The following is a 24,443-nucleotide window of genomic DNA, read 5'->3' on the forward strand; positions in this document are numbered from 1 at the left end:
AAAGATGTGTCTCCACAACTGATATACAAATGACCAATAAACACATAAGATCATCATCGTTAGCCATCAGAGAGATTCAAGTCAAAACTACAATGAGATACCACTGCACAGTTACTAGGATGGCTCAAATGTAAAAAAGACAAACAAGCATTGGAGAGAAATCAGAACTCTCATATACAGCTGGTGGGAATATAAAACTATAAATGTAAAACTGGCAGTTCCTCAAATGTTAGACATACAGTTATACCACATAACCCACTAATTCCACTCCTAGGTATAGACCCATGAGAAATGAAAATATATATCCACACAAAAATGTGTACACAAATGTTCACAGAAAAGCCAGAAAAAGGCAAATAACCCAAATGGCCATCAACTAATAAGTGAATAAATAAAATGGGACATAACCATACAGTGGAATCTTATTAAGGAATAAAATGAAATGAAGAATACATGCTACAAAACAGATGAATCTTACAAACAATGCTAAGTGAAAGAAGCCAGTCACAAAAAGCCATTCCATTTATATGAAATGTCCGGAACAGGCAGATCAATAGAGACAAAATGCAGATTAGCCTAAGGCTGAGGGTGGAGCCTGGGGAAATGAGAGCGACTGCCAATGGGTACGGTGCTCCTTCTTGGGGTGATGAAATTGTTCTAAAATCGATTGTGCTGATGGTTGCCCAACTCTGCTAATCTACTAAAAACCAATGAATTGAGCACTTCCAGTAGGTGAATTGTACGATACATGAATTATAGCTCAATATATCATTTTTTTTTAAAAAGCAATCTACATCAGGACGAACTTGGAGTACGCGAAGCTGTGCCCATACTTAGCATTTAATAGAAGAACAATCTCCAGCTTTTCCCAGATTCTCAAGGGGTTAATGACCCAGCAGACGGTAAGAAGCAGCGATCATTGTGCTGAATGGCAATGAACAGCCTCCTTGTAAGGTTCTCTTCTTGTGAACGCTGCCTTCTGTTTATCACTCTGAGAGGGATAGGACGAGTATCCGGCACAAGAGAAGGTTCTCCTCTAATTCTTTTTTTTTTAAATTTCATGTTTTGGCATTTTTGTTAGCGTTAATCATTCCCTTCTCTGCCGTCTAATTTTATTAAGCACCTAAGTGTCTAGTGGATGCTAGACACTTGGATACGAACCTCTCCATAGCCATTACCTTCTTTACAATTCCTTTAATGTTTCCTATAATACAATATTTAAGAACATAGTCTTCTGTGTTACACAGACACTTCTGTGTTCTCCTCCGGTTGTAACAGCACCCAAGCTGCAGTTACCACTTTCACAGCCCAGCTCTGGCTGAGCAGGTAAACAGCAATGATATACAGGAACAATGAAACACAAAGGAATCCTCAGAGAGAGGGGCCCTGTGTAAAACCTCCCAGTGCCAGTGAGACTTCCACTACCCAAGGCTGTGTCCAAGAGTCAGAACTGCAAGAACAGCCCTATCTGGCTCTGCAACGGTGCTCGCTGACTTGTGATAAGTTGTTTAAATTCTCTGAGCCTCATTTCTTTACCTCAAGGAAAGGTCAAATGATAATACCTATCTCACAGGGGTTTTGGTGACGGTGAAATTATGTAACATGAGTATTTAGCATTATAGATGGCATGTAGTCAGCACTCAACAAGTGTTAGCCACTATTAATACTTTCGTTGATTTTTTGTTTTTTCAAGATTTTTTTTTTTAATGTGGACCATTTTGGAAGTCTTTATTGAATTTGTTACAATACTGCTTCTGTTTTATGTTTTGGGTTTTTGGTCCCGAGGCATGTAGGATCTTAGCTCCCCAACCAGGGATGGATCCTGCACCCCCCGCACTGGAAGGTGAAGTCTTAACCACTGGACCGCCAGGGGAAGTCCCTGTTGATTTTAAGAGTGAGCTTTTGTTCCATTTACGGTCTAGTAAATGCAAATGCTTTTTTATGCAACAAAACTAAAAGTCAAATTTAATAAAATAACCAAAGAAGACTGGTCTGATTTCTCAATACCTTTAATAAAACTTACTATGCACTGAGTGAATTTCAAACGTTCCATTTACTAGAATTTCTTTTCAATTGTTTATTCAATTGACCAGGAGATCTCTCCGATTTGGAAAGGAGGGAGAGAGTAAAGGAAACTAGAAATATTGAGCTACTTAAGCTTAACGTTTGGTTTGCTCACCTAAACATAGCACGTCTTAGCTAACTACTGACTACTGAGAACTTACAACTGATAAGCATGGAAAAAAGAAAAATCAGATGTCATTTCAATGGGCAACCAGAACAAATCCTTTACCAAATCCTGTACAAGAGCTTCAAGAACGACAATGATGTTTTGGATTCCAAGAACCCCAGCCAGGCCGCATATACCACCCTGACTCACTTGAGATAAGCCGTTTTGGACTCATACCTTGGGACAAGGCTATCGCCTCCACGGAGGGTGGTGGGATCTAGCTCAAAGATGGAGGAGATGTCATTGCCTTCGGGCACAGAGACCAGGGAGTACACCATCTTTTCTTGGGCGTTTCGCAACCTGCTCCGGGAGGCATCCTGATCAGAGTCCAGCTGAGGAGGAAAAGTCATCACGTCAAGGATTGCACATGCCACGGCCTTCCCTCACTACAATCACTGCACAGTCCACAGGAACAGGGAAGAAACAATAGTGAGCGTCAGTAGCTGGCAGGAGAAGCACCACTGTTTCAGAGCAGTCATCAAAGATGATAGTTGGCCACCCGCACCAAGAATGTTTACACTCTATCTCCTGGTGTTGCAGTAAAAATGCTTAAGCAACGTGGGGTTGCATTACTAGCTCTCCATGGGCAGAGTGCTACTGGCGGTACATCCCGGTGCAGCGGTCGGGAGAGAGGAAAAGCAGTGTGAGAAACTTCGCCTGTGGATTTTGTTATGGGCGGTTGTGTTAACCTACAGTGAAACTGCCTAGCAAGAATATGATACAGCTACTTCCCAGGAGAAAAAAACAATGCAGTGAAATAAACCTGAATCCAAGTGTCTGTAAGCAGCTGTCCCCATGTGGCCAAGAAAAATATTTGAGAAGTCCGACTAGCCCTGAAAAAATGTTCCCAATTAATCAATTGCTGACGACAATTCAGGGGAAAAGGGGCCCCTCCTGCTACGTGAGGGATTTGGCTGAGACTGAAGAAAATCTCTGACAGTGAAGGCTGAAGAACAAGGATGAAAGCTTTCCCAAGAAACTGTAAAAACACATCTAGTCTCCAAAGGCCATCTGCCTAAGAAGACGGAAGCTGCATGCCGAGCCTAGCGCCTGCTCTGACAGGCTCACGAGGTGGCTCTCCGCCGTGTGACTCTAGACGGGATCATTTCTCATGTTTAACATCCTTACAAGATGACAATATCCACCTGTATGTACTAGGAAAATCACATTTCCCTTGTCTCTATCTTGCTTTGCTTAGGCTGAGGCCCTGCTTCCTTTCCAAATGCAATGGAGAAAAGAAAAGCAAATCTAACAGGCGAAGGAGAGAGCGTTAAGACAATTTCATTCCATGGGGCCTGAGTTCTAGGACTGTAGGTAACGGCTTGCTTTTTCAGTTCATCAGCAGCCCCAGTCTTTGTCTAAAAAAAAAAAAGGAAGGAAGGGAGGGAGCAGAGCGACGGAAGAAAGAAAAGAAAATGCAAACAATTCTTCTGATACCCCAAACCTCTGTCTCCCCCCTCACACTCCCTCCTTCTCACACCCTGTACCTCTGGCTAAACAAACCCCCGTTTGTCATTCCACCTACACTAACGTAAGACTCCACTGGAGAGGTTCAGGACAGCTCCAAGAGCTCAGCTCGGGAGAAAGCACTCTGAACAGAACGTGTCCTCTTCTAACCACTGTTACCTGTAAAGGGTTGCACACACCACTTTCAAAATAAACCCTGCCCCGGTTCTGGTGTGAGACACGGGGCTCAGCTACGGACTGGCAGTTAAATTTCAGACCTGCCACACATCCGAAGAAAAATGCCAACTGCACTGAGTCCACTGCATCTGGACTGTGACTGAGCAAGGCGCCCTCATCCTCCCGAGTGCAGTCGGCGCTTGCCATCTAGTGGGAGGAGAGGCACACGTGCAGAAGGCCGTCAGACAAGAGCCAGCCTCGGGTTGTTCTTTCTGTCCCTGTGGCGTCGAGCCCATGGCTCAGGGGGGCTGCTGAACTGAGCAAGAGGAGAGCGACAAAGCCGAATGGGGTCCCAGGCAAAGCCACGGGCACTGGGTGCCAGTCTCAGGAAATACGCGACCAGGAAGCAGAGCAGAAAGAGAGGCTTCCTCTCCCACGCTCCCGAGGCTCCCAACCGAGAAGACGGTGAAGGGTGCAGGACCCTCCCAACGCTGACACCTTCCTCCCAGAGGCAGGAGCTGCGCTGCTGGCCTTGAGGGTGCGGGGTGAGCCCCCCACACACACACACCCCTCCTCCACGCGAGGACCGCCACCCAAGCAACACCCCAAGTAGCGAGAGCAACGCGGCCCAGATCTGCAGCCAGACCCACTGGCACATGGCACTGCCCTGGCACGCAGAAGCACGAAAGAGTAGAAAGATGGCTGCACTCCCAGCGACCCTGAGGCCTGTGGCCAGTGAGGACCACGCTCTGCTTCTTCACCCGTCAAACAAAGATGGAGAGACCTGTCCCAATCCCTTCGTGCAACTGCTGTGCAGCCCAGAGGAACGGTGGATGGAAAGGCACTGAAAATGGTAACCATCCTCTGCACCTTACAAAAATGCCATTTATTAAGCGTTTACTATGGGCTAGGCACTTCATTTGCACAACATCTCACTTCGTCCTTACAACCAGCCCATTGTCCACAACTACAGATGAGGGAATTCAGTCTCAGAGAGGGCAAGTAACCTGTCCAGAGTCACACAGCTCATAAGCGGTGGGTCCGCTATTTAAACCCAAGTCTGTCTCTCTCTCGCCCTACTTTTAATCACTGTGTCCTTCCCCCTGCACTGCACGTGCCCGTCTTTCCCTCGCACGTGAACAGGCCAGGACAGCAGTCCCGTTCCACACAGAGTTCAAGGTTCACTCGGACATCAGCTCTCCCTGAAAGAAGCCATGGTTCTCCTTCCAAGTCACCACTGAGGGGAGCCTTAGTCCCCCAGCAAGTCCAGCAACTAACTAATGGTGGGACATCCTCAGCTAGAACTCTGCGTTTCTTCCAAAGCTAACATTCTGCCCAAACCTAATTAGCAGGTTCATGGCTGCTGCAGAATTCACAGCACTTTCGCTGACAATTACATTCTGTATCATCTCCACCCCAACTCCCTTCATTAATGTACCTATGTTAATGTCCAATTTTTTCAAAATCTTACAAAAAATAACACCCTCAATACCACCTAGCATATTCACCATCAAGATGTTCACATGGACACACAACGTCAAACAGAGCAGCAACCGTTTGGGTCTTTGTTTTGTTAATCCTACACCAGAATGAAGCACTCCACAAGAGAACTGCATGACTTACACCCATCACTTCCCTGTAACACAACCACTTCCCTCTTCAACCCGTAACTGTGGACACCTGAACCCCCAACCCAAGTGCCTCCCTATCAGCATTAATTGGCAATATGGCTTCCCAAGAAGGATCCAGCTGGCATTAAAATTCCAAACCACACAATAAGGTCTATTTCTGACTTTGCAGAAAGGACAGATGGTTAGACAACTGAGTGTCTAATCAGCAGTCATGCCTCATGTGCTACCTCCACACTCTAAATGACAGTGTCCACCTTATACACTCATTCCTTGAAGACATCCGAGTGAGTCATAGATTCAGGTCAACAGCAATGAGACGTTGGCATGTAAAAGGCTGGCTTCTACAGGGACCATCACCATCTCCAACCTAGCAGTATTCCAAGAGATACCGTGAACTTCTGCAACTTAGAGATGGAGACCCCTTGACTAAGCACACAGAAAGAGCATCATGACCAACAGTCTCTTGGACCAACCAGGACACAAGGGGATATGACTGCCCTCCAGGGAAGCACAGAACAAGATCCTCTGTTAAGGCAGCGTAAGCTCTCCCCTTCCCCAGCACTCAGTGACCACAGGGGCAGTTTCGTACATGGGGTTCCAGATCACATGTCCTCACCCTACCAGAGGAAGACAAGAAGGCTCTTGTCCATACTTACTGAGGGCTGAAACTCCAGGCATTCTTCCTCAAAGTCAGGGTCTACCTGATGAAAAAGAATCATTAGGAAATTAAAACATCCATTGCTTTCTCAAGGACTTGGCCCTGCTAGCAGGAGACTTCAAGGCCTGCGAATATCTTTGGACAGCTAAGAACTTCTCCCTTCCCTCTGTTCACGAAACCAGCATGCCACAATCACAACACACGTCACATGAGTACAACACACATGGAACGATCTACCAGTCACCAATAGATGGCTCTCAAATGTAGACAGAGGAACACAAAGAATCCACTAGCAAAGCAACAGTTAAAAGCCTGAAATAAATAAAAGATCAGTACCCAGTGATTGATAATCCTGCTTATTTCTAGTTAGAAATAAAAAAAAATGTCTGGCTTCCAGCAAGAACTGCATTTGCCCCAGGACATAACAGATAATGCAACCGCCATTGATCTTTGGCAAACCATGTAATCAACGTTTCTCACAGCTGGTGGGCTGGGTCCATCATTTCCTATGGCTCCATTTCAAATTTCAACTTAGTCTTAATCTTCGGCTCTTCAATATTTCAAAACCATCAGTTCATACAAGTGTCAGGCATCCCGGGGGGGTTGGAACATTTAGATTCAGCCTTCCTTGGGGTCAGCTGCAGAAGCAACACTGACACCCAGGCATCACCTTGAAAATCTCTGAGCAGTCTCACCAGTGATACCAGATGACAGGAGGTGTCCCTTGATGTACGGCTAGAATCTGGTATGAATATGCATCGTACATCTTCCAGCAGATCAGAGTAAAACTCAACGTCTGTCACACAGTAACATGGCTCCTTAATTTAATACAAAAACTAAAAGGGAAATTCCTCCTATCCTTCAGTGTTGAGTCTTGCCTTTCCTCAAAAACCCTTCACGGTCATTTAAAATACATTGCCTTGATTTTTTTACATTCCTGTAAGTAAAAGACCCTGTCTATCCACTAAAGCTCTGAGTAACCAGGCTGTATAAAATGACGTAATTCTTTATGGGCTTTAATGCTTCCAGCTTTACGTACCATGTTTCACTGCGGCCAAGTCTTGGTCATTCGTGTTAGGATCAGGATTGGTAAATAAGATGCGGTGAGAGCAGTCAACAAGAGCAAAATGGAAAGATCATCCTAAAACCCTGATTAGCATTATGTTTTTTAAGCTCGATTCTCTTAGCCACTGTCAAATACAGCTGACCCTTGAACGATGCGGGAGTTAACACGTGTATAATTTATAGCTAGCCCTCCAAACCTGCGGCTCCCCATCTGCAGTTCTGCATTCTCGGATTCAACCAGCCACAGACCGCGTAGCACTGCAGTGTTTACTACTGAAAAACATCCACAGGTAACTGGACCCGTTCAGAGTTCAAACCCGCGTCGTTCAGAGTCAAATGTATACAACACAGTATTATTAAATAAAGTCACCAGGATGGACATTACATTCCCACCACAGCATTATTTTCTAACTGACCTTGTCCCCACAGCTTGATCAGAATCCCTGTCAAATACTAAAATGTGTTCACGATTTTTGCCTCTTCTTGTCTATAAGCAGGGAAATGAGGTGGAAGGAAACCGAAAAGCAGAAGGAAAAGCTAGGTAATGGAGCATTACCCTCAGCCCCTAACTACTCAGTGGCTATAGGTAAGTGAGGAAAGAGCAGTACATCATCCTTGAAAGAGAAAAACTATGGGGCTGCCACTTACCTCTGCTGCTAAGTAATGCCCTGTAGCAAGATGCTTGAAACGGAAGAGGCTGTTCCAATATCCTGCTCCACCCCGACACGGGTCATGCTGGACCACCTGCAACAGGAGTGGAAGAAATGTCGATCCAAATGAGGGCGGCGCTGAATGTGAGACACCACCCAGAAGTCATAGTGCAGGAGCCGTATTTAAGCTGAAAAAAATCATTATCTTCCAACAAACGCGTAACAAGTATCATATGTATTGTCAAGCAATGTTTCTCCAAAGAAAAAAGAGTCCCCTAATTAACATGAAACGGTTGTAAGACAAAGTTCAGTGGTTTTCGGATTATTTGCCTTAATCATAAGGAAGAAGTTAAGATCCTGGACTTCATCCACAAAAGGCGAAACAAGCAACAAAAAAAGAATCTCATGGAAAACTGTAGCAATTCATCCATGCGCTCATGCACTATAATACATCCACACGCCTGAGCTTTGAAACTGGACACTCACAGTGCCTGGGCCAATTCAGCCTACAAATAAATGTAACCGTAGCTTCTGCTCATGATGGAATAACTGGCACTGGGAGTTGCTGCCATAAATAGGCACCTCACACAATACGTGAACATGCCATAGACAACGAGAAAACTGAGGAAGATGTAAGATATACAAAACAACTGGGTTCAGATGCTGGATGACAGGGAGCGCACAACTGTCATCTCTGAGGACAGGGACACAGGGTGATCTCCACGACTGCTCCAGCTTTCTGCTGGGAGGTCCCCTCTCTGGACAGTGGCATCGAGAAGAGGTATTCAAGCAGAGGAGACCAGTCTCACTGAGGTGAGGAGATATCAGAACTTAAGGAGGCTGAGGTGACTGGAATCTGTCAGGGCAGAATACAGAGCTCCCCAGAAAACAATTTCCAGAAATCTGCACAAGGGCCTCCTTTAGTCTTTGGCTAAATACCAAGCGGCATACGTGTAAGGTGAGACCCCACAAGGCCAAATAGAAAACGAGAGGGTAGTCGTAAGCTCAACGATCCAGGAGTTCACACAGGACTAGAAGGTGTTCTGATTCTAACAAGCCAGAGGAGAGGCCGGTTGAACACCTGGGGCATTCAGTATCGACATCAAAAGGCTCACACCTTAGTAGCTGGGCTAGTCTAGCCCTAAAAAAATGCTACAGTACACTTGACCCAATGACGCTTTAAAACAAACCTCCAAAGGGTCAAAGTGATCTGCAAGTAACTTTCTTTGTCTGGCAAAACAAAAGTCAATACTCTTTAAAGGAAGGCAGCAGATCCAGAGCGTCAACAAAGGAGCATCACAACATTGAGCATATTGTCATAATGCAGCAGACAGGCGAGAATCAGGAAAATGCAGCCTGTCAGACAATATCGAATGACCCAGTGTGTCCATGTGGTTGGTGGAGGCTAGAGAAATACGTAACAGTGACTCCCAAATGTTCCCATTTTGATACATACCCACACATTTTGAGAATCTCAGTGGTTTCAAAGTAGGATAAACACACATACACACACTCACACGTGCATCAAGACACATCATAATGAGGTTAACGTAAACCAGAAAGAAAAAGAAAAAATTTTACAGTAGCTAGGGAAAAAAAGAGGCGCTATATGCAGGGAACAAAAGAAAACCACTGAATTCACATCAGAAAGTAATCTGTGCAAGACAACAATGGATGAACGCCTTCAAGTACAAAAAGAAATAACTGTCTATGTAAAATTCTACACTCAACAAAAATATCTTTCATGAATGAAGGCCATATGGAGAAATGAGAACCTTTAATACACTGCAGGTGGGGACATACAATAGTGCCTTCAAGACAGTCTGGCATTTCCTCAAAAAGTTAAACAAAGTAACCATATGACCCACAATTCCACTCCTGAGAGAACTGAAACTCCTCACAGAAACTTGTGCATGAATGTTCACAGCAGCATTATTCACAACAGCCAAAAAGCAGGAACAATCCAAATGCCCATGAATAGTAAATAAAATGTGGTATATCCATACAGTGTAATATTATTTGACAATAAAAAGAAATGAAATACAGATACGCATGGCAACATGGATAAACTTTGAAAACTTTATGCTAGGTAAGAGAAGTCAGGTACAAAGGACCACATATTGTAGGATACCATTTATATGAAATGTTCAAGCCGGGCAAATCTACAGAGATAGAAAGTGGACCAGTTACCAGAGGTGGGGAGGGGCAAATCTGAAGAGAAATGAGCTGTGACTGCTGTGGCTCAGGGATTCTTTTGGGTCAACTAAAAACCACTGAGAACTACACACTGTACATTTCTGAATTGTGTGACATATGAATTGTATCTCAATGAGGCTGTTATTTTCAAAAACGAAAAATAAACTGATCTTTTTAAATGAAGGTGAAATAAAGATATTCACGGACAAATATAAAGTTGTTTTCTTGTCTTCAAATGAGAGCTGAGAGAATTGGCCAGTGGCAGACCTGCACTACAGAAATGATAAGGGAGTTCTTTAGGCTGAAGGAAAATGATTCCAGATGAAAACTCAAATCTACACCAAAAAGTGAAGAGCTGGAGATGATGACTATGTGGGTAAAAGACTCCTGTCCTCTCGTTTTTCCATGTTTTTAAAATGCAAGTGACTCCTTAAACAAGGCAAAAAAAAAATAAAAACGCACTATGGAGTTTATAGCATATATAGAATAAAATGCAAGAGAATATCACCACAAAGGACAGGAAGGGAGAAACAGAAGTGCAGCTGACCCTTGAATAACACGACTTTGAACTATAAGGGTCCACTTACACGTGGATTTTTTTCAATATTAAATACTACAGTGCTACATGGTTGGATGAATCCACGAATACAGAGGAACCACGAACACCGAGGGCTAACTATTAGTTATACGTGGATTTTTAACCATGTGGAGGGTCAGTGCCCCTAACACCCGTGTTGTTCAAGATTCAACTGTATACTATCGTAAGGTTCTAACATCACGTGTAAAAAGTTATGACGATATGTAAAACTGACTGGCAATGAGGTGAAGACATATAATGAAAACCCTAAATCATGACCAGAAATATAAAACACATGGTGTTGCCTTCCTTCTTTTATTTGGAAGGGACACTTAAGTTTCTAAAATCCTCAAGAAGAAAATAAAAAAGGAAGACGTTCAGTGTTTCCCTAGAGTATTCAGAGGGAAAATTGGCAGGCAACAGTTTTGGGGGGGAGCAAAAATTAGACAGCTGTTGCTTCTCAGACGATAAAATACAGAAGATGGTCTACAGTGGACTTCTGGGTTAAGTGAGTCCATACTGCAAAAACTCTCCCCAAAAGGTTGACACGTTTAATTCATTTCAATCAGTTTGTGAGTGAAGAAGACATGGTACTTGCTTTTAAGGTTCTAAAGTCAGTCACGGTGACTTCGTAGGGTTCTGACATTTCTAATACTTTTTTCGTTTATGAATTAAGTTCCAAGTCCCTACAGCCTGGATATATCGCCCTTCAGGATCTGGTCTCCTAAAACAGTTTCTGTCTTATTTCGCATGACTATCCTCTGTTCCTCATCAAATGAGGTTACTGAGTTCTAACCCAAGGTTGCCTCACATTTCCAATTCCACGTTAGTATCTTATAGGAAGTGACTTACTCCATTCATCCCTTCCGTCTGAAATATAGGTCATCCCGTCAGCACCAGCTCGGATGCTACCTCCTTCAGGAAGTCTTCCTTGATCCCTTGCCCTCCCTCATCTACACATCCAGAGGACAGGGAATGTGCCTCTTTGTGCTTTGGAGGTGTAGATACTTCACCATCCACTATCTTTCCATCCTATCGCCAATGTGCAGTCACCTACACATTGTGATGGGTTAGGCACTTGATTACATATTGCTGTGATAGATAACTGAGCAAGGGAAAGAAAAAAACACAGAAGGAAGAGATGATCAGATGACCCAGAGAAAGAAATTTCTAACTTCAGTTGGGACTTGGCTTCCGAGGTAGCTATTCTTTTCCTCCACAGGAACATCTGGCATCCTTCAGATATGGCGTGATGTGTTTGTTTCTCTAAGTCATCCCAAGTCATCCATTGTTTTTGGAACAAGGTGGGTGTAAGTACCTGGATGTGACTTATTCCTATAAATCCATGAATCCTTTCTCCCTGCCCGCCCCACCCCATCCCTTACCTCCACCTCCCACAGGGCTTTGGAACTAGTGGCAGACGTGGCTGACTGCCGGCCGGTAGTTCTCAGGAAGACATGCTGCTTCTTCCTGTGCTCGTCACAGGTGAGAAACTTCTCCTGCTCGGCGTGGAACAGCCTCACCACGTCACCCTAAAAGTCAACACACGGAGGAATGAAGGAAAACGCATTTAAAAAGAGAACCAAAGAGGACCCAAGTGCTGCCCAGCCTGTAACGTATCAAACTTACCCCCTTTAATATGTCATCTTTGTTATCACTCCATTTCATGAAAAGGACTATTTTCCAGCTGGTATTGCAGTTGACGGAATTGACCTAGAAAACAAATTAGTTATTATTTCACATACCCCTCAACAACTGTGGTTTCCTGTGCCCAAATGCCTCATTTCTGCCCAAGAAGCAAGGCTGTGCTTCAGCCCTCCAAGCCTAAAGACTGACATCATGAAGATCATAGAACTTGCAAACTCAGTTGGCCTGATAGAAGTCTTTGGTAATAAATGGTTCATTTGTACCAGTCAGTATGTATGCTGCAACTCCGGCTAACAGAACCAAGCTTCCTGCCCCCCTGGAATGATATCTTCTTCTTCTTTTTTTTCCCCCAAGTCTCTTGTACTATAGCCAGACGTAAAGGCCCAGTGAAAACAAGTATGTATAAAATGAGATGAGCTACAAAGGCAAAAAAAAAAAAAAAAAAAAAGTCCAACGTATACATCCTAAAATGTTAATGATATAGCCATTGTTTGTAAACGAAATATATGCCAGGCACTGGGCTAACATTCACTAATATATTTTATCCTCAGCAACACCCTAAAAATAGCCATAACCATCATGCCCATTTCAGAGGTAGGAAAACTGATGCCCAGGGAGACTGGATAATGAACCTACAGTCACAGAGGTAGGGAAGGGCAGATTCAGGATTTGAATCCGTATCTGTCTGTTTCCAGAGCTTGTGTCCTCCAAACAAACATTAGGCAAACATTTATGTCACCATCAAGTTATTGCCCTTGTGTCCTAAAATTGCCAATTAAGTTAAGTAGATGTACTGCCAAAAGTAAGATGTCACTCTCACAGGGCTGCCGATGGCCAGCAGTGTCCCCTTCTTATGAATTAGCACAAGACACACTCTTTAGAGAGACCAATTAGAAAAGGGTACCCCTCTGGCCAAAAACACTTGGTAAAGGGGGCCCTTCTCTCCTTAAAGAAATTAGAAAACAATCCCCCAGGGATACAAAGCTTAGCAAACTGAGCCCTCAGGTGACATCAGCCCCCACCCAATGAACAGGCTTATATAACCTCATGCGGCAGGCCTGGATCTCAGTTTGTTCCCCTGCAGAATGGGTACACTGCCCCGAGTCACTACTCAAGTCGCTGTGAGCACGCACATGCTCTGGCCCCAGGAAGGTTTGCTCCTGCAGCATATGCCTGCCCACAAGTCATAACTTTATTTCCCTTACCTCGTTGCAGCCTGGGTTATCCACCAGCTGATGACTGCTGGCATGTAAGGGCTGGCCAGCATTCACGGGGTTCAGAACAACCTTGTCACCTATGACCACCTGGAAAGGAAAGGACCAATAGAGCATTTCACAAAACAGGTCAGGACTGCAGACTGACCAGTGGCTAGTTCTGGCAGGAGCTGTAAGAGCCTGCATAGAAGGCGGCCCAGCTTCCAGCAAGTAGAGTGATACAGCACAAATGCACAATTAACTCAGCTCAATATTCTATCATTACCTAAACGGGAAAAGAACTGGGAAAAGAATGGATACTTGTATGGGTATAACTAAATCACTTTGCTATACACCTGTAACTAACACATCATTGTTAATCAATTATACTCCAATATAAAATAAAAATTTTAAAATATATAAAGAATGGAATTTCAAAAAAAATAAAAATTAAAAAAAGATTTTAAAACCCCAAAGCCTGACCCTGACCAGGAAGAGGTGATGTTCACAAGCCTAAGGGTAAATTTTTGCCCACAATTGTCAATGATTATCCAAAGGCGATCTCCAAGTCAGTCAGAGCAGGAAGAAAAAAATCATATCTTCGTTAGCTTCAGTTAAGGCACTTGTACAAATAAGCTCTAACTAAATTTTAGGAGTAGAAGCAGATTATTGCCTGAAGTAAGTCTTTATCTTTGAAAGAATAAAGCTATAAATTTATATTTCTAAAGCAAAGGCTTTTATACTTTTTTGAAAAGTCGTATTAAGAAATACGTTTTCTATTATGACTCAGTCATACATAAAGAGTTTATGTGGCTATATGTGTATATACATATATGCATGTATATATAGAAAGATATAGAGATCTCTATTTATCTAAAAAAAAAAGTCACCCCCCCAAACAATCTTATCCCCATTATGTTTAACACAGCTTGATACTGCCTATTCTATTCCACTTTCTAAAATGAGTGTCCCAAGCTACTAAATTGATCTCTTGGCCCATGAGTAGATGAATACCTGTCCTTTGAAAGACACTATTCTACAAGTATTCAAGTCCATCTTACTTTCTCAACTAAGGCACAGCTAAACAGGTAAGCTTAAAGGACAGGAAAGCAAAGGACTTGCAAACATGAAGTTCAGAGCAAAGCACCCTTGTCTTTTATTATGGGAGTGGAAGGAAGAAGAATAGAAAGGATGGTTTCCTAAGGTGTAAAACACACCTATTCTCAGTTTGATACATTTGGGGAACACATACAACTAAATTTTCTCTAACTCAAAATATATGCAAGTTAAATATGTCAAAAAACCCAACCCTTTAGGTGAAACCTAAGCTTTACTGGACTTACTCTTCTATACTCAGTTGATGATCACTATGCACTGTACACCCGCTGCGAGGGGGCTGCTCAGGTACTAGAGGCTTCACGTATATTGTACAGACTTTAATATGCACACAAACGTATAAACTGAAACATATTTAAACGACCCAAAGCTTGTATACTTAAATATTAAAAAATGGGAAAACCCAGTTTCAGGTGAAGGCAAGTTAAGCTTTTTGACAAGATTTCACACTGTTTAAATACATATTTCTTTTTGGTGGAAAACAACTATTTCAGAATCTTAATGAGGTTGGAAATGCAGCTGATAGCATTGAAACATAGTCACTGTTAAGTATATGCCCACATAATGACTTACTAACGTAGCTAATAAGTATCAGAACTGTTCTAAGTCACCCTGGAAAGGATTTCTGGGGCTTTATAACTTAATCACCCCTCAGGAGAGGAGCCAGCTCGGGACCAACCACAGTCATTGAAATGGAAGCAAGAGCCTGCAGAGTTATCAAGAGCAACTGAGGATAATCCTAAAATCCACTCTCCTTCCCTGATCTACTTCCTTTCCATCCTTCTGTCCTAACTTTATTTCCGCAATAGAGAACCACTTCTTTTCCACTACTGATCTAGAAGGACAGGGACACTCCCCAGGACACTCATACATGATAGCTGCTTTTGTGGTAAAGTTACTCAAGTAATGGGCTCCTCATATGATTTTTTTCAGAAGCCCAGTAGGAAAAAAACAGAGCTACTGTATTTAGGTCACATTGCTCTCCAAACTTCCCTGTTTCCCAAACACTGGTTTCCATGGTGATTTCCTTCTCCTCATACGGGATAAGCCTCTGGCTCCAACTTTAAATTTCTCTTAGTTGACTCTAGTGTACAGTTATGGTTGGAGGCCTGGCACGGAGCACGCCCTGGGCTGGGCATGTGCACTTACACTGTCTCCGATGGATCGCAGCTTGTAGAATGGCTGAATGTAAAACCAGGACCCTTCGTTGCCAGCCTCGTCCAACGTTACTCTCATGGCATTCTTCTCCAGCAGAGCTGGAAGCCTCTTATTCACTGTTAGGTATTTATTACTTTTCAAATGCAAGAGCTGAAAACCACCAAGAGAATAAGGTGAGTGTCAGCACGTCCCCGAATCTCTACATTTCTCTCTCAGTCATACAAGATATGTATCAAACACTCCTCCCATCACTGAGCCACCTGTGAAGTTAGAGAACCACAGAAGTGGTTAAGGCAGGGAATGATTAGAAAAGAAGGAAGACCAAAGGGAGCAGAAGTAGAAGGAAGAGGAGAAGACATTTTTTTCCCCCCAACACAGCCCTGGACAAGATGGGTGTCGCTCAGGTCAAGTGCACCATCAGCTAGGAACATCACTCTGCCATTGGTTAGCAGCAAGGGGTCTAACCCCAGGTAAAGGGACTAAAGAACTGCAGTCTGAATATGCCCTGACATGAAGTTAAGGAGCTAAGGAAGGGCACTTCTGAACAAGAGAAACAGTTCAATTTAATAAGTGACCCCATCAGGGGACTGTCAATTCACTTGGAAAAAACACGGCTGCTATGGATTTCCACCTTGAATTTCTAAGCACTCTATTCTTAATTCTTGTGTAACGGTTACATGAAGGAGCTGGAAAGATGGAAGATCTAGATGCGAAACGTCTCATAGTAAGTCTAGACCAGGAAGAGCTGACCAAGGCTTCCCAACTCAACACGCTGTAAGAGAAGATGGCGGGGAATAGGAAAGACCGTCCAATCCCTGGAGAAATGGTAAGACTAGCATGGGACACCACCTCCAACTGCCAGTATCTCCCTTTTCAGGTTAACAGATACAGTTTCTAGAACACTCCTAGGAGGCCCACAAATCTTCTTGTCTGATCTGTGAGTCCCTGACATCCCCTGGCCATGATACATAAGGCAATGCCTTCCCAAGCTTCCGTGGTACTCTGATGAGTAGTACCTCTGATCTTCCATGCACCTCTCCAAGGGCTGGACTTAGCTGGCTTATAACCTGGCATTACCTACAGGTGATCCTCAAGATCTAGGCTGGGAAAATAAGAAATATTAGGTCATAAGTATTCACAGCACACTCTGTGACAGGTACCTCTCAATCATCCTAGGCCGCACATACCATTATTATTCCCATTCTGCTAGTGAGCCAGCTGAACCATGGCAAGAATTCTTGCCCAATACCTACCAGGAAAAAAAGTGGGAAGGAACTCCTTTGTCATTTGTAAAGTTAATATTAGTATTAGTAAAGAGAGACAAATGAGGAGTTTGGGATTAACGTATACACACTATTCTATATATAAAATAGATGAACAACAAGGACCTACGGTATAGCACAGGGAACTATATTCAATATCTTGTAATAACCTATAATGCAAAATATCTGGAAAAGAATCGATATATGCACATATGTATAACCGAACCACTTTGCTATATACCTGAAACTAACACAACACTGTAAGGTAACTATACTTCAATTTTTAAAAATGGTTTAAAAAAAAGCCACATTTGGCACTGGACTTCTTCACACAGTTTTCTGCAAGGATAGACCTAGGTGGATTTTTTTTTTTTTTTTTTTTTTAGCAAAACCTGCTGTAGCTGTTTCTTAAATGGTGTTTTATCCTGTCAAATTTGAAGGTACCAGATATAAACAAGTAAACCTCACAACCCGTGAGGTAAGACATGAGACCTATCATCAAATATTCTACCTGAAGGTACAGAATTGCTCTTCTTACTTCTGGTGACCAGCTCTTGAACCAATTTTTACCAAACATGAAGAACTTTCAAGCAATGCAAGTTACGCAAAAGCGCAACAGCCAGGCTCCTCTTCAGACAGGGAGCCTCCCATCTAAAAACTGTGGACAGATTTTAAATTAACAGTACAGGGGAGAGAAGTGGACCCTTGCACTGAGAGAGAACCAACTAAAAGCCCAAGAGTCCAGCCCACATCACAAGAAACGCTAGACCTTTTGCAATAAAGTGGCTGTGTCCACAGAGTCCTATCTGTCCAAACCGGGTTTCGTGTGCTTGTTTTTCGATTCACTCTTTGTAAAGCTTCAGCTCCACGACAGAACAGCGGCTTTGACCCACCTGGATTACATTGCCATACTGGATCACGGTCCCCAGCAATTTCCTGTTTTCTGTCTCATTCTGCTTCTTTTCCAAGTCTGCGGCATGCTGTACATAGAGGAGGAAGATTGGTCACAAAGAGGAAACAATGGGTTATATATTTCTCTGCCGCAAGGCAAAAGCAATATAGCCAGTTCATACAAGAACCACAAAAATAAGCAAATACCTAAGTACCCTCTGAGGCTAAGTGCAATGAGCAAGGGGTTCAAGAAACCAACCCACTATGCCTTGTTTGCTGGCCTTCTTGGTTTTTCAAACATGTATTCATTTTTTAAGGAATTCATGGACATCTGGTTAGGGTGAGACTAAGTCACAAGCTTATGTATTTTTAAAGAAAATAGGGTAGGGTTGGAAGGGAATTTGCATAGCCCTTTTATGATTTGTACAGGTCTTCTTTATAGCTTTGGAGTAAAATAAAACAGCATTTAAATACTGGTTTTGTGACCTGGAATGTGTTAGTTAACGTCTTTGCAATCCTCAGTTTCCTCTTTTGTAAAATGAAAATAAAAATAGTACCTTCATCTCACAGGAATCACACAGCACGGTATCTCATCATTGTGGCATTCATGGAGTGTTAGTTATTATTGTTACATACCAATTATAATTTATTTAGTTTTCACAGTAGTTCCCTGAGGAGAAGATCATTATCTCAATTTCATAAAGAAGAAACAGACTCAGAAAGATGAAAAAGTTTGGTCGACACTGCATAGCTAGTTGAGTGGGTACAAAAGGAGCACTGTTTTCTCTACTACTGTGTATATTTGAAATTTTGCTTAATAATGTCATTTTTTAAAAACTACACATCTATTAAGTAAGTAAGAGATAATCCTCAAACCCATATTTGGGTTAACTCCAGATTTACACATTCACAAATGAGGCTGGAGATATTACTAGTGCAGCTCTGGCAGGCCAGGGAACATGGTAAAACCAAATAGAGGGTTCCCATAACAGTTTGCCAAAGCCACCAACCCGCACAGTCATTTTTCCTTCGTTCACCTGTGTAGCTCTGCAAGTCTGTTAGCATATTATAACCACACTCAAGGGGAACTAGTTTCATCCTAGGCAATTAAACTGCCGTTCCAATCTCTGATTCCCAAACCCAGACTAAGTAAAACAAAAGAAAAATAACGGAAGAAATACGGCATCTAATCTGATGGGTGACAGAAGCATGATGATGACCAATGATGTACTTCGGAATTGCTTCCAACGTTCTCTTCGTAGAGTCTCCCCTTGCCTTGAGGCAAGATGCTACCAGATGCCAGTGGGTTAATGGGCTTCTTTCCCAGGGAGCACGTCCGCGTTTCCACACAACCCTTCTGGACTTGGTCTTGGTTCCACCACAGACCGGCTTTATCATCTTGGCCAGGTCGTTTAATCTCACCAAGCCTCACTCAGCATTCTCATCCACAAAATGAGGACAATACAAGCCTTTTTTCTCCCTAATCATAGACATTACGGAAAATGCATACCAGACACAAAATAGGCATTCAATAAATTTTAACCAATGTTATACACAAGTTTATGTAACTAAGAAACGTTCTAATGAAAATTTCAAAAGGTGAACTAAGGTGGGTGGGTGAAGAATCTTTCAGTTTCCTTCTAATTCAGCATTCGCTCCACCTCTACCTGGAGTATAGGTATTTTTAGGAAGGAACATCTTTTGAGAAAAATAAGCTGCAGGAAGCAACCCTAAACTAAAAAGAAACCACATTTATAGGAGGGTAAGGATTTGCCTAAGTTTGTGTGGCTGACTGCAAGTTTGTAGCATATGTCTCAACCCTTTAAAACAATGGTCTATTCAGAGGCTTCCCTCTTTCTCTTTCGGAATTAGTTACCAGTCTGCTATTCTCAGTTACAAAAACGTAATATCCACTGGGTTCAAGACACATCCAGAAATAATACCAGCGCAGACACCATGGCAATCCTTGGCATCCAAACCGCCCTAGGCATGGCTCTCCCCAACTCTCTCTTCCCCTCCATAAACACCTTCCCATCCCCTCCTCCCACCTCCGTTCTCCCTATTTTCATGCCTGAGCTGTACCCTATCCAAAGAGCTCTACAGTACCCACAGGTTCTGCAGGTAGTTTTAAAAAAAAAATACACTGGACTGAATCCACTTGGAAGGCAGGTTTATACATTGCAGAGAGCCACTTATTCTTTCTGCTAAGCAGTTCTCAGCTAATAAGGACAGGAAAGTTGAGAAAGCAAAAAAATGTCAAAGCGGGGGGAATCAAGGAATTCAGTAAAATAAAACAACATTTTCCAACAAACAAATACAAATGTTCTCTGCTCGAAACACCACACCAAAAGGATTCACCTTGAGAAAATTATAAAGTAGTGTTTCTTGAACTTAAATGATATAAGGGCTCCTGTTTAAGAGGGAAAATTCTCATGGGTATTCCTCTTACTCTCAAGAATTTCCAGTGGCTTCAATCTAAGAAATATTCATCTAAAATATTAAGTTCCTACCTACGCTCAGACTAAGTACACAAGTGGTAATCCAGTGGTCACTGGCATATCTAAAAGGAAAGGTCAGATTAGTCACCAAGAAGACACATATTTCATAGTTAAGACTAATTAAACACCAGCAGCTCTAAAGATTAAAGGTCATTCGTGTACAAACATACAAAAGATAAAATTAGAACAGAAAATACACAACTGGAGAATAAATATCTAAGAATATCAAATATCACATCTGAAAACTCCATTAAAAGGTTTAATGATGACCAAGCCTACATATAACTACTAAACAAACATTCCATGCATTAAGCTTACGGACCATTCTAAGAATTCACTTTTCCTATACGCACTCTTTGTTTAAGGAGAAAACTCTCCCACTCACTTCACTTTTTACTAAGTGTACAAATACTATATATGTGTTCATTTGAGTTCACAAATCAGTCTTTAGATAACTCCTCCACAAAACCAAATTTGTTCCCTTCCCCCAGTTTTACTGATATAACTGACATATAATTGGGCTTTCAGAAAAAAGAAAATTCATCATGATTTTTAGTTCAAAAGGTTGATTAAAAAGGAAGTAAAACTAACACATTTTAAATCAACTATACTCCAATAAAAAATTAATTTAAAAAAATAAAATTTAAAAAAAGGAAGAACAGTACAGACAATACCTGGGCCCACTGATCAAGGCTGCTTTCACCCTTGAAAAAATTAAATCTGGTCTATTAAATCCCTCAAGTATATTCTAAAGAGGAGCCCACACTGTAGGACAGTGAATTTGGGGCTTCCCTGGTGGCGCAGTGGTTGAGAGTCTGCCTGCCGATGCAGGGGACACGGGTTCGTGCCCCGGTCCCGGAAGATCTCACATGCCGCGGAGCGGCTGGGCCCGTGAGCCATGGCCGCTGAGCTTGCGCGTCCGGAGCTTGTGCTCCGCAACGGGAGAGGCCACAACAGTGAGAGGCCCGAGTACCGCAAAAAAAAAAAAAAAGACAGTGAATTTGTATAACCTTTCTGAAGAATAATCCAGCAATATCTACCAAAAAGTTGTTCAACGTGCATAACTTTGATTTAGCAATCCCATTTCTAGGAGTTTCTCTAAGATAATGTGGCATGTGCACAAGGCCATAACCATCATTTATTTTTGGGGGGAATGGCAAAAACTGTCAGAATCCTAAATACCTCCTCCCCCCATAGGGATTGGCTGTCTAAAATTACAGTACTGCTATATCATGGAGTAATCAAGTAGCCATTAAAAATACAGAGGTACCTATTTATTCATGACATATTAAGTGGGAAAAAAAAGCAGGTGAAAGAAAGAGAAATGAAGGACTTCCCTGGCGGCCCAGTGGTTCAAACTCCACGCTTCCAGTGCAAGGGGCATGGGTTCAATCCCTGGCCAGGGAACTAAGATCTCACATGCCGTGCGGCACCACCAAAAAAAAAAAAAAAGGAAGAAAGTGAGATGGCATGCCCCCTTTAATACTTTAAAATATAGAGATAAAGGAATAAAATAGGGGATGGGAGACTGGGCCACACACCGAGATTATCTTTGAGGATTAAGGTTTAGAGATCATTCTTTTTTTTCCTTTTCTTACTCATGTATACTTTGGAGCTCACTTCTTCCTACAATACTCACTTCAGAAACACCTTCATCGTACCTCTGTGGCAAGAAGCCTAGATTTTTAAAAAGCCATCTTAAATGTGTTATCTTTTCAATATTTAAAAATCCCAATAATTTAAGTACCTGTTGCTCTTTTCCCTTACACAATGGGCTGCGGACAGTTCTGAATTTCTAAGGGAGAAATCACGCTCTATGCTATGGTCTCTACCACCATGAATCACCACAGACATTACAATGTTCCCTAAGCAACATCAAGGTCAACCCCATCACAGTCACCTGTTATTTTATTTCAGAAATGGAGAAACCATTATTAAATTACTACAGAGACGCCACTGGAACAATGGGGAACCTTATTTAAGGTCAACAAGCTCTGAAGTATCTAACATAAATATTAAGGCTTCTGAAAACAAGCAAGGCAGGACCCAGGCTTCAGATGACAATAAAGACTCCTCACTCCTCTGGTTCCTCCTAGCTTGTAGAAGCTACGGCTTAAGGTAATGGACCATTTCTCAGAACCAAAACAATGTAGGTGCTGTTTCAAGGTAACAGGTAAAAATGCTGTCAGGAAACGGCAGTCGAGGGCTGTAGAACAAATTATGTGATTTGCAGATGGCGGAACCTCATTCTGCCAAGAGTCTTGGGAAATCACGACCAGGGGAGTTAGAACCCAGTTATTCTCTCAGAACGAACAGACACACATAGCAACCAGCCACTAGATGTCATTGTCCTTCAGGGAGTTGGTGGCATGTTGCTTATCCTAGTCAAAAGGAAGTCAACTGGTCTAGACGACTAATTCCTTAAATGGCATTAATTTAAAATAATCTGACCTTTGATTGGGGTGCTCCACAGTAGCTGACAAAAATAAAAATGAAAACCCACTGGAGACTGGCCGTCCGCCCCCAAAGGCAAGCGGCTGCCCAAAATACAACATTTTAATGACGGCACTAGAACATGTGCATGACTTTCAGACACAAGAGGGGGAAAGAAAGGTCCAGCCAAGCAGGAAAGCAGGAACTGCACAAAGTTAACAGCCAAGACCTGCAAGTCATGTCAGGGATCCTGAATCAGGAGACAGTGCTGGTTTCCTTTTAAAATTTATTTAAAACAGAAACAGCATGAAAGAGAGAATTTATTGTTTATTTTAGTAAGGAGTTCAAAGTTCTTGGTCACCTTTAGGATCGCCTTTTTCAACTCTGTGGCTTTTTCATGGTTCATTTGTGGGAAGGGGCGGGAAAAGGAACTGCTGATGAAACAACACACGTATCACAGGCTGAGAACAGTTGGCCAGAGGACGCCATCCTGCTGAGCCATTCCTGTACTGGTGTTGAGTGTTCCGTTTTAAACTTTAAGGGAAGTAGCTGCCAACATTTTTTAAAAACTGAGAGATGACACATCAAAGCACGGATTTTAGCTTCTCTTGAAGAAGCAGAAGATGCGGCGGCAGTTCCTGGCCCACCTTCCCACGCAGCAATGGCAGGGGAGCGGAGCTGCCCCCCAGACCCGCACACAGGCACACGCCCCTTAGCAACCCAGCCCACCAAGGCCTCTTGGTTCCAACTGGCTTCCTGCTTGGCCATGAGGAATCTGAATTTTACAACTACAGCTGTAAAGAGCGTAGGAGAAGAAAGGGTTTGAGACGGACTAAGAATACCTCAGTGGACAGAATCAATTTCATCCGAGAAAAGGGGCCGCAGGACTGCTAAGGCCACACTCCTTCCACCAAGATGACCCCACAGGCGTACGTGCTAAATGGCTCTCCCAAGAGACGTGCAGAATTGAGCAACCTTTCCTACCCATTTAACTCGATTCCCATGCTCCCAGTACAGACTTCGGGGGCGTCCTGGATCCTCACAGTGATTGGGGAAGGAGGGGATCGCTACTCATACTTCACGGACAAGAGCCAGGGATGCTGGATGCCCTGAAATGTATAGCACAGTCCTGTGCAAGGAAGAAGCATCGTTCCTCCCACACAATTTGGTATTCCGGTGGACAGTCACACGGCTTAAAAAGCTGCAACTTCTGAGCCAAACCCTTAACTCCACTTTACACATGAACACAAAGCATGGATCTGCATGGTTCAATTAATAATATTATTAACACCTTTTCCAAAACTGAGGGTGTTATTTAATAAAGAGAAGCATGTACCTTGCATTCTTAGTAACATTACCAAGAGCAGCTGACCATTTTGGAACACCACATTATGGAAAACATGCTTTCTGGGTCACCAGTACTATAGACCTACATCGGCCACAGTCTTCAGCTGCCTCATTCACGGGGTCTATAGAAATAGGTAAAAGCATTTATTTCCTTACGTCCTCTAGAGTGACTGTGCAATTATAAAATTTATTACTTTCCCTTTATTTTGCCTTTATAATTCAGTTTCAAAACTTTGATATCTTGGGAGATTATATTATTTACAGATTT

The 24,443-nt window shown here is 42.8% G+C and overlaps 1 protein-coding gene across 7 annotated transcripts in view; it reads right to left on the minus strand.

The window, feature by feature from the left end:
• ITPR1 (inositol 1,4,5-trisphosphate receptor type 1) overlaps positions 1-24,443 on the minus strand; it is a 319,423-nt gene that overhangs the window by 175,136 nt on the left and 119,844 nt on the right. For 4 of the 7 annotated variants that reach the window (XM_070046602.1, XM_060308108.2, XM_030867789.3 and 1 more), the window contains 8 exons: positions 17,900-17,986; positions 15,736-15,894; positions 13,483-13,581; positions 12,260-12,343; positions 12,016-12,162; positions 7,856-7,951; positions 6,141-6,185; positions 2,408-2,562 (listed from right to left, as the gene is read on the minus strand). In XM_070046602.1, coding sequence (XP_069902703.1) covers positions 2,408-2,562; positions 6,141-6,185; positions 7,856-7,951; positions 12,016-12,162; positions 12,260-12,343; positions 13,483-13,581; positions 15,736-15,894; positions 17,900-17,986 — 872 coding nt within the window. The remainder of the gene's footprint in view (positions 1-2,407; positions 2,563-6,140; positions 6,186-7,855; positions 7,952-12,015; positions 12,163-12,259; positions 12,344-13,482; positions 13,582-15,735; positions 15,895-17,899; positions 17,987-24,443) is intronic. The other 3 variants (XM_070046603.1, XM_060308111.2, XM_060308109.2) reach the window with 1 other exon arrangement.

The sequence above is a fragment of the Globicephala melas genome, chromosome 11 (assembly GCF_963455315.2).
Source record: "Globicephala melas chromosome 11, mGloMel1.2, whole genome shotgun sequence".
Classification (NCBI taxonomy): domain Eukaryota; kingdom Metazoa; phylum Chordata; class Mammalia; order Artiodactyla; family Delphinidae; genus Globicephala; species Globicephala melas.